General features: G+C 57.3%; 1 protein-coding gene across 1 annotated transcript; it reads left to right on the top strand.

Moving 5' to 3' along the window:
• The first annotated feature begins 571 nt into the window (after positions 1-571).
• Positions 572-9,839, top strand: CLEC17A (C-type lectin domain containing 17A). The gene is made up of 12 exons (XM_040990237.1): positions 572-669; positions 800-874; positions 2,175-2,207; positions 2,300-2,350; positions 2,433-2,474; positions 2,908-2,949; positions 3,170-3,310; positions 3,412-3,474; positions 6,462-6,557; positions 7,192-7,343; positions 8,502-8,611; positions 9,674-9,839. Exons 1-12 carry the CDS (start codon positions 627-629, stop codon positions 9,804-9,806), a joined length of 981 nt encoding a protein of 326 aa, XP_040846171.1. The 5' UTR covers positions 572-626; the 3' UTR covers positions 9,807-9,839.
• The last annotated feature ends 2,988 nt before the right edge of the window (positions 9,840-12,827 follow it).

The raw sequence follows: 12,827 nt of genomic DNA on the forward strand, positions 1-12,827 counted from the left end.
AAGTTCTTGCTCAGCCTCTTATTAAAGACAAAAAACAGCCCAAACTCCTATATGTTTATTTGAAGAGATGGAGGATCTTCCCTCTGGCAGTTCCCTTCTCAAATGCATGCAAGGCCAGGGCTGGGCCGGGCAGAGGGCGGGAGCTGCGTCCAGGTCTCCCGCAGGGGTGCAGGGGCCCTGCGTCCTTGGAGCTCCCTCTGCTGTTTTCCCAGGCACATTAGCAGGGAGCTGGACTAGGAGGCAGGCTAGCCGTGCCGGGAACCTGAGCCTGTATGTGCACGTGGCAGGTGGTTTAAGGGCTCCATGCTTTTTAGAGTCACCTAAACAAGGCGCAGGGACCCCCCAACCCTTCCATTTCCTTCTGTTGTGGCCAAGGTGAGCTGGATGAGGGGAGCAGCTGGTCTACCTTCTGCTTTGCGTTTTTTTTTTTTTTTTTTTTTTTTGCAGTTGCAATGCAGGGGCCGCCTCTCGAGGGAGGCGAGGGAAGAGCTTCGGTGGGTGGGTGGGTGGGTCTGCCCACACTCGATTTGCATGTGGCTGAGTTTTCGTCAAGGCTAAAAAGGAACCGAGACAGGCTTCAGGCTCAGAGTAGCCTCTCCTCCTCAGAGCCCTGTGAGCACTTAGCCATGCTCAGCCTGTACACCAACTCCAGCCGTGCGGGCCCTGCAGGTGAGGAGGGGTCTGCCCTGGCTGGCTGGCGTCGGGAGGCAGGTGTGACCAGACCTCAGGCTGCTGCCAAAGGGTCCGAGAGGTGGATGTGGAGATGAGCAGGGCTCTGACGTGCTTTCTCCTCTGGAAGGGACCCGGGAGGAGGAAGAGGATGACGACTATGAAAACTCAGCCCCGCCCTACAAGGACCTGCCCCCCAAGCCCAGTAAGTGCATTCCTGAGGCTGGGAACGCGGGCGTGTCAGCCGGCTGCTGGGGCACAGTCAGCCCTGTGGCCCCTGACTGTGGGAGCCTCGGGCGCAGCTCTGCCTGTCCAATGGGGGAGGCAGTAGTGGTCAGTCCGCTGCGTCCCCTGATGGCGGGAGCCTTGGGGCCGCTGCCTGTCCGATGGGGGAGGCAGTAGTGGTCACGGTCTTGGCTGAGGGGCTGATGGAGAGATGGGCGAGACCCCGAGGCCGCACCGAGGTGTGGGTGAGGGTGGGGAGAAGGGGAGAGGTGGGAGACGCAGGGTTGGGAGCTGGAGGATGGGGCCAGCTCTGTAAGGAAGCCATCCCTGGGAGAAAGCCGGGGTGGAAGGGTGGGGGTGAAGTCCCCAGAAGTGGGCGTTTGGGAAACGGGGAGTTCTGACTGTGGCCCTCAGAGACCCTGGGTTTTATTTAGACCCAACGAACCCAGGTCGTGCTTGGGGGCTGTAGCGAGACTGACAGTGGCCGTCCACTGTGACTCTTGAGGGGCTCAGAGACCAAGAGGGCGTGTGGCCCTGGAGTTCCTGCCATGAGGCCCTTGTGAATTCGCAGAGAGGTTTGGGGGCCGCGAGGCTGGGCATGGGGTGCGGGAAGGGACAGGGCTGTGTTTGACAGCCCCACCTCTGAGGCTCTGAGGTCATTGGGGTGCCCCTCTCACAAGCTCTTCCTGCTCAATCCGCTTGCCCTTCCCAAGACTCCCCTCTCCTCCATCTTCAAACCCTGCTTCCCACCCCCCCCCACCCCCAGCTCAGCCAGGACTCGGTTCTGATTTCAGCCTCAATCCCCAGCCCACCCCCAGCTCCGTCTCCAACTCCAGTGGGGCCTCATGTCAGGAGACGCTGTTCGCTCAGGTTCCCAGGGGCTCTCCTGCAATGTGGAACTTTCAACTTTTTTTTTTTAATAAAAAAGATGCATTTATTTATCAGAGAGAGAGAGAGAGATACTATTTTCTATTTACTAATTTGCTATCCAAATGATTACCACCAGCCGTGGATGGTCCAGGTTGAAACCAGGATCCAAAAACTTCATCTAATTCTCCCACGTGTGTGCAGGGGTCCCAACACTCGGTCTTTCTTCTACTGCCTCCCCTGGTACATGAGCAGGGAGCTGGATGGGAAGTGGAGCCGCCGGGACTCGAACTGGTGCCCTTGCGGGATACCAGCGCCGCAGGTGGTGGCTTAGCCCACTGTGCTGCTACAGCGTCAGTCTCTTTCTTCCATCATGGCCCCATCCTCAGAATCCCCATCTTTGTCTTCTACAGGTTCCTTTGCCCCCCCACGGCCTCCGAGAACAGGTGAGCTGGGTTTGGGGTATGGGGAACCCAGGGTTGGCCCGACCTTGCCCCTGCTGGCGTGAGCAGCCCTGCGTCTCTCTGTCCTTGTGCAGGAAGCAGACTAGAGACTCCGGCCTTGCCATGCAAGCGCTCGCAGCTGACGGGTGAGCCCCTGGGGTCTGCCCTCCCACTCCCCTGGGCCGAAGCCCTGCTCCGTGTCACCCGTGGCTTTCTGATCCCTTCCAGGCCTGGACCTCAGCCCTGCCCCTTGCTTGTCTCCTCAGCTGGGTGAGTTACAGGGGGACCCATTATGAAGCCTGCAAGGACGGGGTGCTCCCGGGGGGACTCCTGGGAGTTTCCTCCAGCTCTCTATTCCACCAGCCATTTTTAAAAAAAGATTTATGTATTTTTTGATTGGAAAGTCAGATATACAGAGAGGAGGAGAGACAGAGAGGAAGATCTTCTGTCCGATGATTCACTCCCCGAGTGGCCGCAACAGCCAGAGCTGAGTTAGTCTCAAGCCAGGAGCCAGGAGCTTCCTCCCGGTCTCCCGCGTGGGTGCAGAAGCCCAAGCTTTCCCAGGCCACAGGCAGGGAGCTGGGTGGGAAGTGGAGCAGCTGGGACTTTGCTACGGAATCCCAGCGATAGAGAAAAACAGGGCTCATGGCCGCGGGAAGATGGTCCTGGCCATCTCTAAACATGCCTCTCTTCTTTCTCCCAGGCGTGCAACTGGAGCTGTCTTCGCCCCATCCACCCACGGCCAGTAAGTCCTCATGCCCCCCGCATGTCCCTCTGTGCCCCTCCGCGACAGCGCCCAGGGTCTTCAAGATGCTTAGCAGACAGTCGGAGCTGCCCACGTGTGCTGGGCTGAGCTCGCCGGGACCACAGAGCCCGTCTGTTCCTGTGTGTGCTCCGGTGCCTTTCCTGTCCTGCGGGAGCTGCAGGTTCAGTCTGTCTGGCCCTCCCTCTGCCCTTGACCCCAGCACCTGCAGTGTCCTGCCTCAGTCTGAAGCGTGGGGCCCCCGCGTGCTGTCCCGAGAAGAAACTGGTGCTGTCCGTGTGTCTGCTGGCGGCCTTGTCTCTGCTGCTGAGCTGTGTGGGCCTGACCGTGTCCCTGATCCAGTGTGAGTGAGGCCTGAGGGGATGGCGTGCAGAGGGAGACACGGGGCACGCGTGCGTGTGGGTGGCGGGGCGGACGTGGGCTGAAGGGGGCTCTTGCTTGCAGACCACAAGATAGCTGACAGACTGAGAAGTTTGACCTTGGAGCAGCTGGCATGGCAAGCGAATGGTGAGTGGCTGCGAACCAGCCTGTGAACCAAGACCCACGGGCCCCTGTTGCAGCTGGGCGCGCTGCAGTGGGAGAGCCGAGAGGGGGCCACATCAGACGGAATCCTCGTCCGTGGGTGTGTGGCCGCTATCCAGTACAGCAGCCAAGAGCCACACCTGTAAACATGGCCAGTGTGAACTGAGCTGTCCCACTGAGCTGTGGAATACCTGTAGTGTGTGTGTGTGTGTGTGTGTGTGTGTGTGTGTGTGTGTGGGTGGGTGTGTGTGTGTGTGTGTGTGTGTGTGTGTGTGTGTGGGTGTGTGTGGAAGTGTGTGGAAGGTGGGGGCTCTGTGGGTCAACAGGCTAATCCTCCCCTCTGTGGTGTCAGCATCCCGCATGGGCACTGGTTCTAATCCCGGCAGCCCCGCTTCCCACCCAGCTCCCTGCTTGTGGCCTGGGAAAGCAGTGGAGGACGGCCCAGAGCCTTGGGACCCTGCACCTGCGTGGGAGACCTGGAAGAAGCTAGTGGCTCCTGGCTTCGGATCGGCTCAGCTCCAGCCATTGTGGCCATTTGCAGAGCGAAGCGATGGATAGAAGATCTTTCTCTGTCTCTCCTTCTCTGTAAACTTGTCCTTCAAATATAAATAATCTTATATAAAAAAGGGAACACACACCCACTTCAAAGTCATTCCCCCGGAGAAGGAAGTGCCATTGCACACTAACCATTGTGCAGTGTTGTTCACAAATTGAAATGATGAGATTAGAGATAGATTGGGTTACAATCAAAATACCGGGTGAATCAGTGCCACGTGTTTCTTTTGGTTCTGCCAAAACTGCTAGAAAATTGAAAATCATGTCCTTGATTTGCATTGCATTAAATTTTTTTTATTTGATTTATTTGAAAGGCAGATTTATAGAGAGAGGGAGAGACAGAGAAAGTGAGAGAAAGTGAGAGAGCGAGAGAGAGCGAGCGAGAGAGAGAGAGCTGTCCCATTTACTGGCTGCCTCCCTCAATGATCACAATAGCCGATCACAACAGCCAGGGCTGGACTCAACCCGAGGCCGGGAGCCTGGAGCTCATTTGAGTGCACGTGTGGGTGCAGGGTCCCAAGCACTTGGGCCGTCCTCTGCTGCTTTCCCAGGTGCACGAGCAGGGATCCGGGTTGGAAGTGGAGTAGCCGGGAGTAACTGGCACTCTCACGGGATGCTGGCGTCTCAGGAGTTGGCTTAACCTGCTAGGCGGCCACAGAGCTGGCCCCCATGCTGTGTTTGCATTGGTCAGCACCGGTTGGATAGCTGTCAATCAGGGGCTCAGCCAGATGAGCAGGAAATTCTGAATTTTGATGCATGGTGCAGAGCAGGAGGGAGGTGTCTCCGTGGAAATGTGTCTTTGGGGTAGGGGTCTTGCAGGGACCATCCTCTAGGGGGCTGGTGCTGTAGCTGAGGAGAGGGAAAAGTGAGGTTTCAGGAGGCATTATTGTAAATAAGGCAGGACGATGGGCTGGACGGGCAGGTGAGAGGCAGCGGTGGATGGCTTAAGGTTGTGACCATGGGGACGCAGGGAAGTAGACGAGACAGAAAGATTAGGACCTGCTATCTTTATGTGCGTCTCCATCTAAATGTAAACTACATCCATGCATCCACCTTCTATTAACAGAGAACCCTTCTCCACACAGCTGATCTATACATAATGTATATGTCTGTCTCTGTTGATATCTCTATAGAATCTATATTTACAGATTTACACATATATTTATATAGAATCCATATTCATTATATTTGCATGTATTGTTAATCTGTATTTAAATAAACTATATTTCTCTTTAAAAAAGATTTATTTATTTTCATTGGAGAGTGAGATATACAGAGAGAAGGAGAGACAGAGAGGAAGATCTCCCATCCGCTGGTTCACTTCCCAAGTGACCACAATGGCCAGAGCTGAGCCGATCCGAAGCCAGGAGCCAGGAGCTTCTTCCTGGTCTCCCACGTGGGTGTAGAGGCCCAGGTGCTTGGGCCATCCTCCACTGTTTTATTTCCAGGCCATAAGCAGGGAGCTGGAAGGGAAGTGGAGTAGCCGGGACTTGAACTGGAGCCCATAGGGGATCCCAGTGCTTGCAGGGGGAGGAAGGAGTAGCCTACTTCAGCACTGTACCGACCCAGACTCTATATATTTTTATGTTTCTATCTGTATATAATGTATATCTTTACTTCTATCTATATGTGATCAATATGGGGATAGGTATAATCTCCCTGTAATTCTATCTATATATGTAATCTGAATTTATAAGACATACATTAGCTATATCCCAGTCCACTTTGTATTTCCATTTCCTGTGGAAGCCAGGGCATATCCGGTGAGGGGAAGCCTTTAGGGAGTGGTCAGGTGTTGCCAGCCGCATCTGTATGTACTGGCTACATGCCGTACCCAAAATGGCGCCGGCCGGAAAAGCCACACCTTGGTTCCTGGTGACGTAGCTTTCGTGGTACTGCGCAGGCGCCTAGCACATGCCCAGTGAGCTGAGGCGTGGCCGGCGCATGAACACTGGGAATCATGATGCCGACCTATCATCGGCGGAGGCGGGGCCAGTCAGCACATAAGAGCAGACAGCCTGCCGGGATCTGAGCCTTTCCCTCCTCATCTTCGTGCGCGCAATAAAGACTACCGCAGGAGACTTCACTCGCGTCTGCCTCTTATCGCCGGACGATAAGAAACGTGGGCGCGACAGTCAGGACTCACCTAGCCATTGTAGAATGTCCTGGGCAGAGTTGGGCCCCAGGCCTGCTGGGAGCCGCCCCCCAAGCCGCTCGCTGCCCAGCACATAACTTGCCTTGGCGCAGGGTGCTGTGTTGCCTGCCACCATGCCAGCTCCTTCGCCAAGTCCCAGGGGTCGGGCTGCCCTCCCGGGGGCACTGAACCCATGGAGTGAGACGGCTGTGTGTGTGGTCAGCTGTGGGTGGGCCGGGTGGAGTTCTGGGTGTCTGTCACTCAGGCCCTTCCTCTGCGACAGTGACCGGCGTGGCAGGGCTGGCAGGCCTGCGGATCGACGTGGACCGTGTGAGAGCCGACACCAACCGGTCCCTGGTGGAACTTCAGGGCTTGTTAGGTGAGTGGGACGTGAGGTGGGGGTGAGGGCCATGGCAGAGGTGGCCGGGTGCAGGGAGCACTCAGTGCAGTCTGTGTGAACCGAGTTGCCCTGGGGTTGAGCTGTACACACACACACCTGTGCAGGGCAGTCCAGACACGCCTGAACAGGGTGCATCATGCACACACCTGTACAGGACACGCCACACACACCTGTAGAGGGCGCACCACACACACACACCTGTAGAGGGCGCACCACGCACACACCTGTAGAGGGCACGCACACCTGTACAGGACACGCCACACACACCTGTAGAGGGCGCACCACACACACACACCTGTAGAGGGCGCACCACGCACACACCTGTAGAGGGCGCACCACACACACACACCTGTACAGGGCGCACCACGCACACACCTGTAGAGGGCGCACCACGCACATCTGTACAGGGCACGCACACCTGTACAGGGCACACACACCTGTACAGGGCACGCACACCTGTAGAGGGCGCACCACGCACACACCTGTAGAGGGCACACCACACACACACCTGTACAGGGCGCACCAGCACACACTGCACAGGCTGCACCGTGCCACCTACGCACGTAGCTCTGGGAGCGTGGCTGTTTCTGACCACTGGGCGTTCTGTCCCCAGACTGCACCCGCGTCGCCTGCCCTGAAGGCTGGCTCCCCTTTGATGGCAAGTGCTACTACTTCTCCCCGAACACCAAGACGTGGGATGGAGCCCTGGTGTTCTGCCAGGAGAACTTCGCTCACCTGGTCATCATCAACAGCAAGGCCGAGCAGGTGCGCACTCCCCCTGCGCCAGCGCAGCTTGCTGGAACCTTCTTTGCTGTTTTTTTTTTGAGTTCACCAGCTGCCCATCTGGCATTTCTGCCATTGGGGGAGGCTCCTATGCCAGCAGGGCCATGAGTCCTCTCTCCCCGTGCCCCCGCCACTGAGTGCTCCCCAAATGGCCTGGGTGAACCGTGACTCCCCGGGGTGGGAAGCCTGGGTTTGAAGAGTGGCTGTTCCTCCTGCCTCGAGCAGGGAACACTTCCGCCGAGCGCGGGTCTCTCACATCCGCTTTCTGCTCAGCCCTGTTGTCTCCGCGGCCGCTGGAGCGCAGCTCCTCCCCCGCCAATGAATGATCTGCAGCGGAGTTGGTCATTTAAAAAAAAAAAATTGTTCATGTTTTTAAAATGCTTTTAAGCCAATGTTCTGCCCGGGTTTTGTTTGTTTTTGTTCGATTTCTTTATTTTTATTGGGAAGAGAGATTTTTACAGAGAGAAGGAGAGACAGGGGTCCCCCTCTGCCGGTTCACCCCTCGGATAGCCATAGTAATAATAATAATAATAATAATAATAATAATAATAATAATAATGATAATTGTTCTATTTCTGTTGATCTCTCGTCTATCCACCCACTGATCAATACATGTATTTATTATTTGTTAAAGATTTGTTTCTTTCCACTGGAAAAGCAGATTTACAGAGAAACAGAAAGTTGCCGGCGGTTGCTGGTGGAGGGTCAGCCTGTGCAGTCACCGCGCCAGCCCCCCAGCGTCCCTTTTGACAGCTTCCCCATTCGGGTGGAGATGAACTCCATTCCGGATGCCAGCAGGCGACCCCAAATGACTTCAGTGCCCTCCCCCCTTGGGTCCTCGGCCCCGAAAGGCGTCCTCACCTCTTAACCGCTCCCACTGGGGTCTGAGGTTACAGCACGTGGAGCTGTGGCGGGGTCAAACCGCAGACAAACCATAGTGAGGGGCGCGCAGGCTACCTGAGGAAGTGGCCTGACCCGGCTGGCCGCTTGTGCAGGGTGGGAGGGTGCTGACCCTGCTGTGTGTTCCCCGGAGGACCAGGGCGCGGTGGTGGTGGTGGCGGTGAGGGGACGGTGTTGACAAGCCCTAAATGCACAGAGTCACGCAGAGGGGCCGACGGTGCGCTGGCTTTGCCCCTGCAGGAGTTTGTGTCCAAGGTCGATGACTCTCCGCGGGTGTACTGGCTGGGGCTGAGCGACAGGAAGCAAGAAGGGGACTGGCGGTGGCTGGATGGCTCTCCCCTCACCATAAGGCAAGTGTGCCCGCTTCCTGGGTCACTCTCCCTCCTCTGTGGGCCTGTCGGCGGAGGAGGAAGTGACAGTGTGTGGTCCAAGCAGCTGACAGCTGGTTCTTCTCCGTGCCCCTCCCCGCAAAGATTTATATGCCTTTTTTTTGTCTACAAAGAGAAGAAGAGACAGAGAGAAAGATAGTGGCCAGAATGGCTGGAGCTGAGCCAATCAGAAGCCAGGAGGAGCCAGGAGCCTCTTCTGGGTCTCCCACGCGGGCGCAGGGTCCCAAGGCTGTGGGCCGTCCTCCACTGCTTTCCCAGGCCACAGGCAGGGAGCTGGATGGGAAGTGGAGCAGCCGGGTTTAGAACCGGTGCCCCTATGGGATTCTGGTGCCTGCCAGGCGAGGATTTAGCTGCTGAGCCATGGTGCCGGGCCCTGGCTCTGGCTTGTTTTATGTAACACAATGTGCTCCCGGCTCAGAGCTCACCACTCGTGCTTTGTGGCTGTCTGTGAAGTCAATGGCCGCTGCTCCCCGTGCAGCTGCCATGCTATTAACCACGGAAGCAGTTCCCCTCCCGAGCCACAACACCTGCTCCCGGTCACCACTGCGGTCAACTTCCACTAGAACACATTTCAAAACAAGGGGAAAGAGAAAAAAAAAAAAAAAACCTGTTGGAGACATCCCTTGCCCCCAAACACACACAGAGCTATCTTCCACCCACCCACTGGATCCTCTCCAATGCCCACCATGGTCGTAACCGGCTCAGGCCACGGTCAGGTCAGGAGCCCAGAGTTCCAGCCAGGTCTCCTGGGTGGGTGGCAGGGACCAAGGTCCTTGAGCCACCACCTGCCGCCTTGCAGTGCCCGCATGAGCAGGAAGTCAGGATGCCCTGACGGGGGGTGTGGGCGTTGCGTCTGCCACGGCGCATGCCTGTCCCCCCATTTCTTCCGAGTCCCGCCAACCGCTAAGGGTGGACTTACAGCCCGCGCGTCTTCCTCCGCCCGAGCGCTCCGTGTTCACCCTTGCTGCAGGGGCCCGTGGTGCGTATCTGTGTGTTCATCCCTTTCCGCTGCCTCCCTTCCAGCTTCTGGGGCCTCGACGAGCCCAACAACAGCCACGGGGAGGACTGCGCCAGCATGAACAGGGATGGCTCCTGGAATGACATCTCTTGCTTCAAAAACACCTACTGGATCTGTGAGCGAAAGTGCACCTGTTGAACCCCAAGGCGGATGCAGGGGCCCGGACCCAAGTGCACCTGTTGAGCCCCAAGGCGGATGCAGGGCGCTCAGACCCAAGTGCACCTGTTGAACCCCAAGGCGGATGCAGGGCGCTCAGACCCAAGTGCACCTGTTGAACCCTAAGGCGGATGCAGGGCGCCCGGACCCAAGTGCACCTGTTGAGCCCTAAGGCGGATGCAGGGCGCCCGGACCCAAGTGCACCTGTTGAACCCCAAGGCGGATGCAGGGCGCCCGGACCCAAGTGCACCTGTTGAACCCCAAGGCGGATGCAGGGCGCCCGGACCCAAGTGCACCTGTTGAGCCCCAAGGCGGATGCAGGGCGCCCGGACCCAAGTGCACCTCTTGAACCCCAAGGCGGATGCAGGGCGCCCGGACCCAAGTGCACCTGTTGAACCCCAAGGCGGATGCAGGGAGCCCGGACCCAAGTGCTCTCCCACCAGGCCCACGCTTGGAGCTCCTCTCTGCATGAACAGACCTGGAGGTGCCCCCCTCCCCACACCCCAAGGGATCAGGCGGCGTGGATTGAGCAAGTCCCCTGAGGGTGCACGCGGCGCATGTCTGGTCCCTGAGTGTATGTCGGGAAGCCAGAGGCAAAGCCGGTTAGTGGTCTGTGCGTGGGGCGAGTCATCCTGGTGTGGAATGTGGGCCAAATGGGCCAGATTCTTGCTCAAGGGCTCTTTTATTCAAAATAGGATTTATTTATTTGCAAAGCAATGAAGGAGAGGGAGAGATGTTGCAAGATCTCCAAAGGGTCTTGACAGTGAGGGCTGGGCCAGGCCACAGCCAGGAGCTCCCTCTCGGTCTCCCGTGTGGCCTCAGGGCCCGAACCCCCACCCATCAGTGCTGCCCGCCCCCGGGTGTGCATGGGGTCAGGAGCTGGAATTGGGAGTCAAATTGAGCCCATGGGGGGTGTGGGTGCCTTAACTACTCAATGTTAATTTTTTTAAGGTTTACTTTTTATTTATTTGACGGTCAAGGTTACAGAGTGAGAGATAGATTTTTTAAAAAAGATTTATTTTTATTGGAAAGTCAGATATACAGAGAGGAGGAGAGACAGAGAGGAAGATTTTCTGTCCGTTGATTCACTGCACAAGCGGCCACAATGGCCAGAGCTGCACTGATCTGAAGCCAGGAGCCACGAGCTTCTTCCTGGTCTCCCATGCAGGTGCAGGGTCCCAAGGCTCTGGGCTGTCCTCCACTGCTTTCCCAGGCCACAGACAGGGAGCTGGATGGGAAGTGGAGCTGCCGGGACTTGAACCAGTGCCCGTATGGGATGCTGGTGCCGCAGTATGGAGGATCAACCTATTGAGCTATGGTGCCCCCACCAGGGACTTTGAGATCCTCAGTGAGTTGTCCTCACCCGTATGTGCCCCTGTGCCTCTCTCCTTCCGCCTCTGAGCTTTCCCCTGCACACGCAGCCCAGCACCCCCTGTGTCCACACTTGGAGAGGGAGTCCTGTGTTTGTCCAGCCCTCCACCAGGCCACCATGGATGGCCTTGGCAACCATCTGGGGTCAGGGAGAAGTTTCTAGACCAAAGAGGGAAGCATCCATCCGCCTCCTCCAACACGTGTGTGTTGAGAAAAGAGGAAGTGGGGAATGTGGAGGTGTGTCTGGGTCACACCAGGGCTGCACCCGGGGCAGCTGACCCAGGCCGGCCATCGGGGCAGCTGGCTCAGGCCGGCCACTGGGGCAGCTGGCTCAGGCCGGCCACCGGGGCAGCTGACCCAGGCCGGCCACCGGGGCAGCTGGCTCAGGCCGGCCACCGGGGGCAGCTGGCTCAGGCCGGCCACCGGGGCAGCTGACCCAGGCCGGCCACCGGGGCAGCTGGCCCAGGCTAGCCACCGGGGGCACTGGCTCAGGCCGGCCATCGGGGGCAGCTGACCCAGGCTGGCCATCGGGGCAGCTGGCTCAGGCCGGCCACCGGGGGCACTGGCTCAGGCCGGCCAATTTCCCTTCTGCATCTCTTGCGATGTCTAATAGCAGACAGAAAATGGGGGTTTGAAGAGGGTGTGAAAGAGACTCCCCCCACCTTTTTTTTTTAAACTTTGGATTCTGGGTTCTATGTTCTGGGTGTGGGTTTAAGACAGCGGCAGGAATAGTCCCTTCAGTATGACTTGCGGATGGGAGATGAGCCCCAAACTGGCCAGGTTCCATAGGCAGACCGAGGCGCACGGGAGCGGGGGGTGGGTCTTGTGACATGCCCGTTGTCGCTGAGTGGGTCGGCGGCACGCCTGGGATTGGCACTTCGTCTGAGTCTCCAGTGGTTCGTCTTGTAGCTGTTGACCTCCAAGAGATGGCATGTGGACTTGAACTATCCCAGAGGAGCCTGACCTTGAAGCTGCTTCTGGTGGAAAAGAAGCATGTGATATGGCCAAAATAGGTGCCCGAGGCAGAGAATGGATGAGAATGGATTCTGGGGTGGAGGGTGGGTGGGGTTCTGGATCTGTTGTTTGTTATAATAGCTGCGGCTCCCCCGGGATATCATGCTAAAATAGACAAGAGCTGCTGCAGTCAAAAGAACTGTTTGTTGGTGTTTTTAAGGTTTTATTTGAGAGAGAGAAATATTGATGGGTTCCATTCCTGAGTTACTTCTCAATTAGCCAGAACAGCTAGTGCTGGGCCAGGCGGAAGCCAGGAGCCTGGAATTCTCGTTCAGTTATCAGGGACCCAAGTGCTTGGGCCGCCCTCCGCTGCCTTCCCAGGCACCTCAGCAGGGAGCTGGATGGGAAGTGGAGCAGCCTGGGACTTGAACCAGTTCTTTTAGGGGATGCTGGCGTGACAGCTTGCAGTTTAACCAAGCTGCACCATAGTACTGGTCCTGGTTTGTGAACTTTTGCTGAAGCTTCTAGAAACTTCGCTCATCAAGCAAGAAGTGGCTCAAGAATGGACTAGAACCTTGTGTGTGGCAGAGGTGGCTGTGCCCTTGCCTGTGACCTCTCACCTTCAAGGAGTCCACTCGATGCGTTCCGTGGTGGGAAGGCGTTGCCAAAGGCGTCCGA

Source organism: Ochotona curzoniae, unplaced genomic scaffold (assembly GCF_017591425.1).
Source record: "Ochotona curzoniae isolate NIBS_2020 unplaced genomic scaffold, NIBS_Ocur_1.0 contig_605, whole genome shotgun sequence".
Taxonomy (NCBI): Eukaryota; Metazoa; Chordata; class Mammalia; order Lagomorpha; family Ochotonidae; genus Ochotona; species Ochotona curzoniae.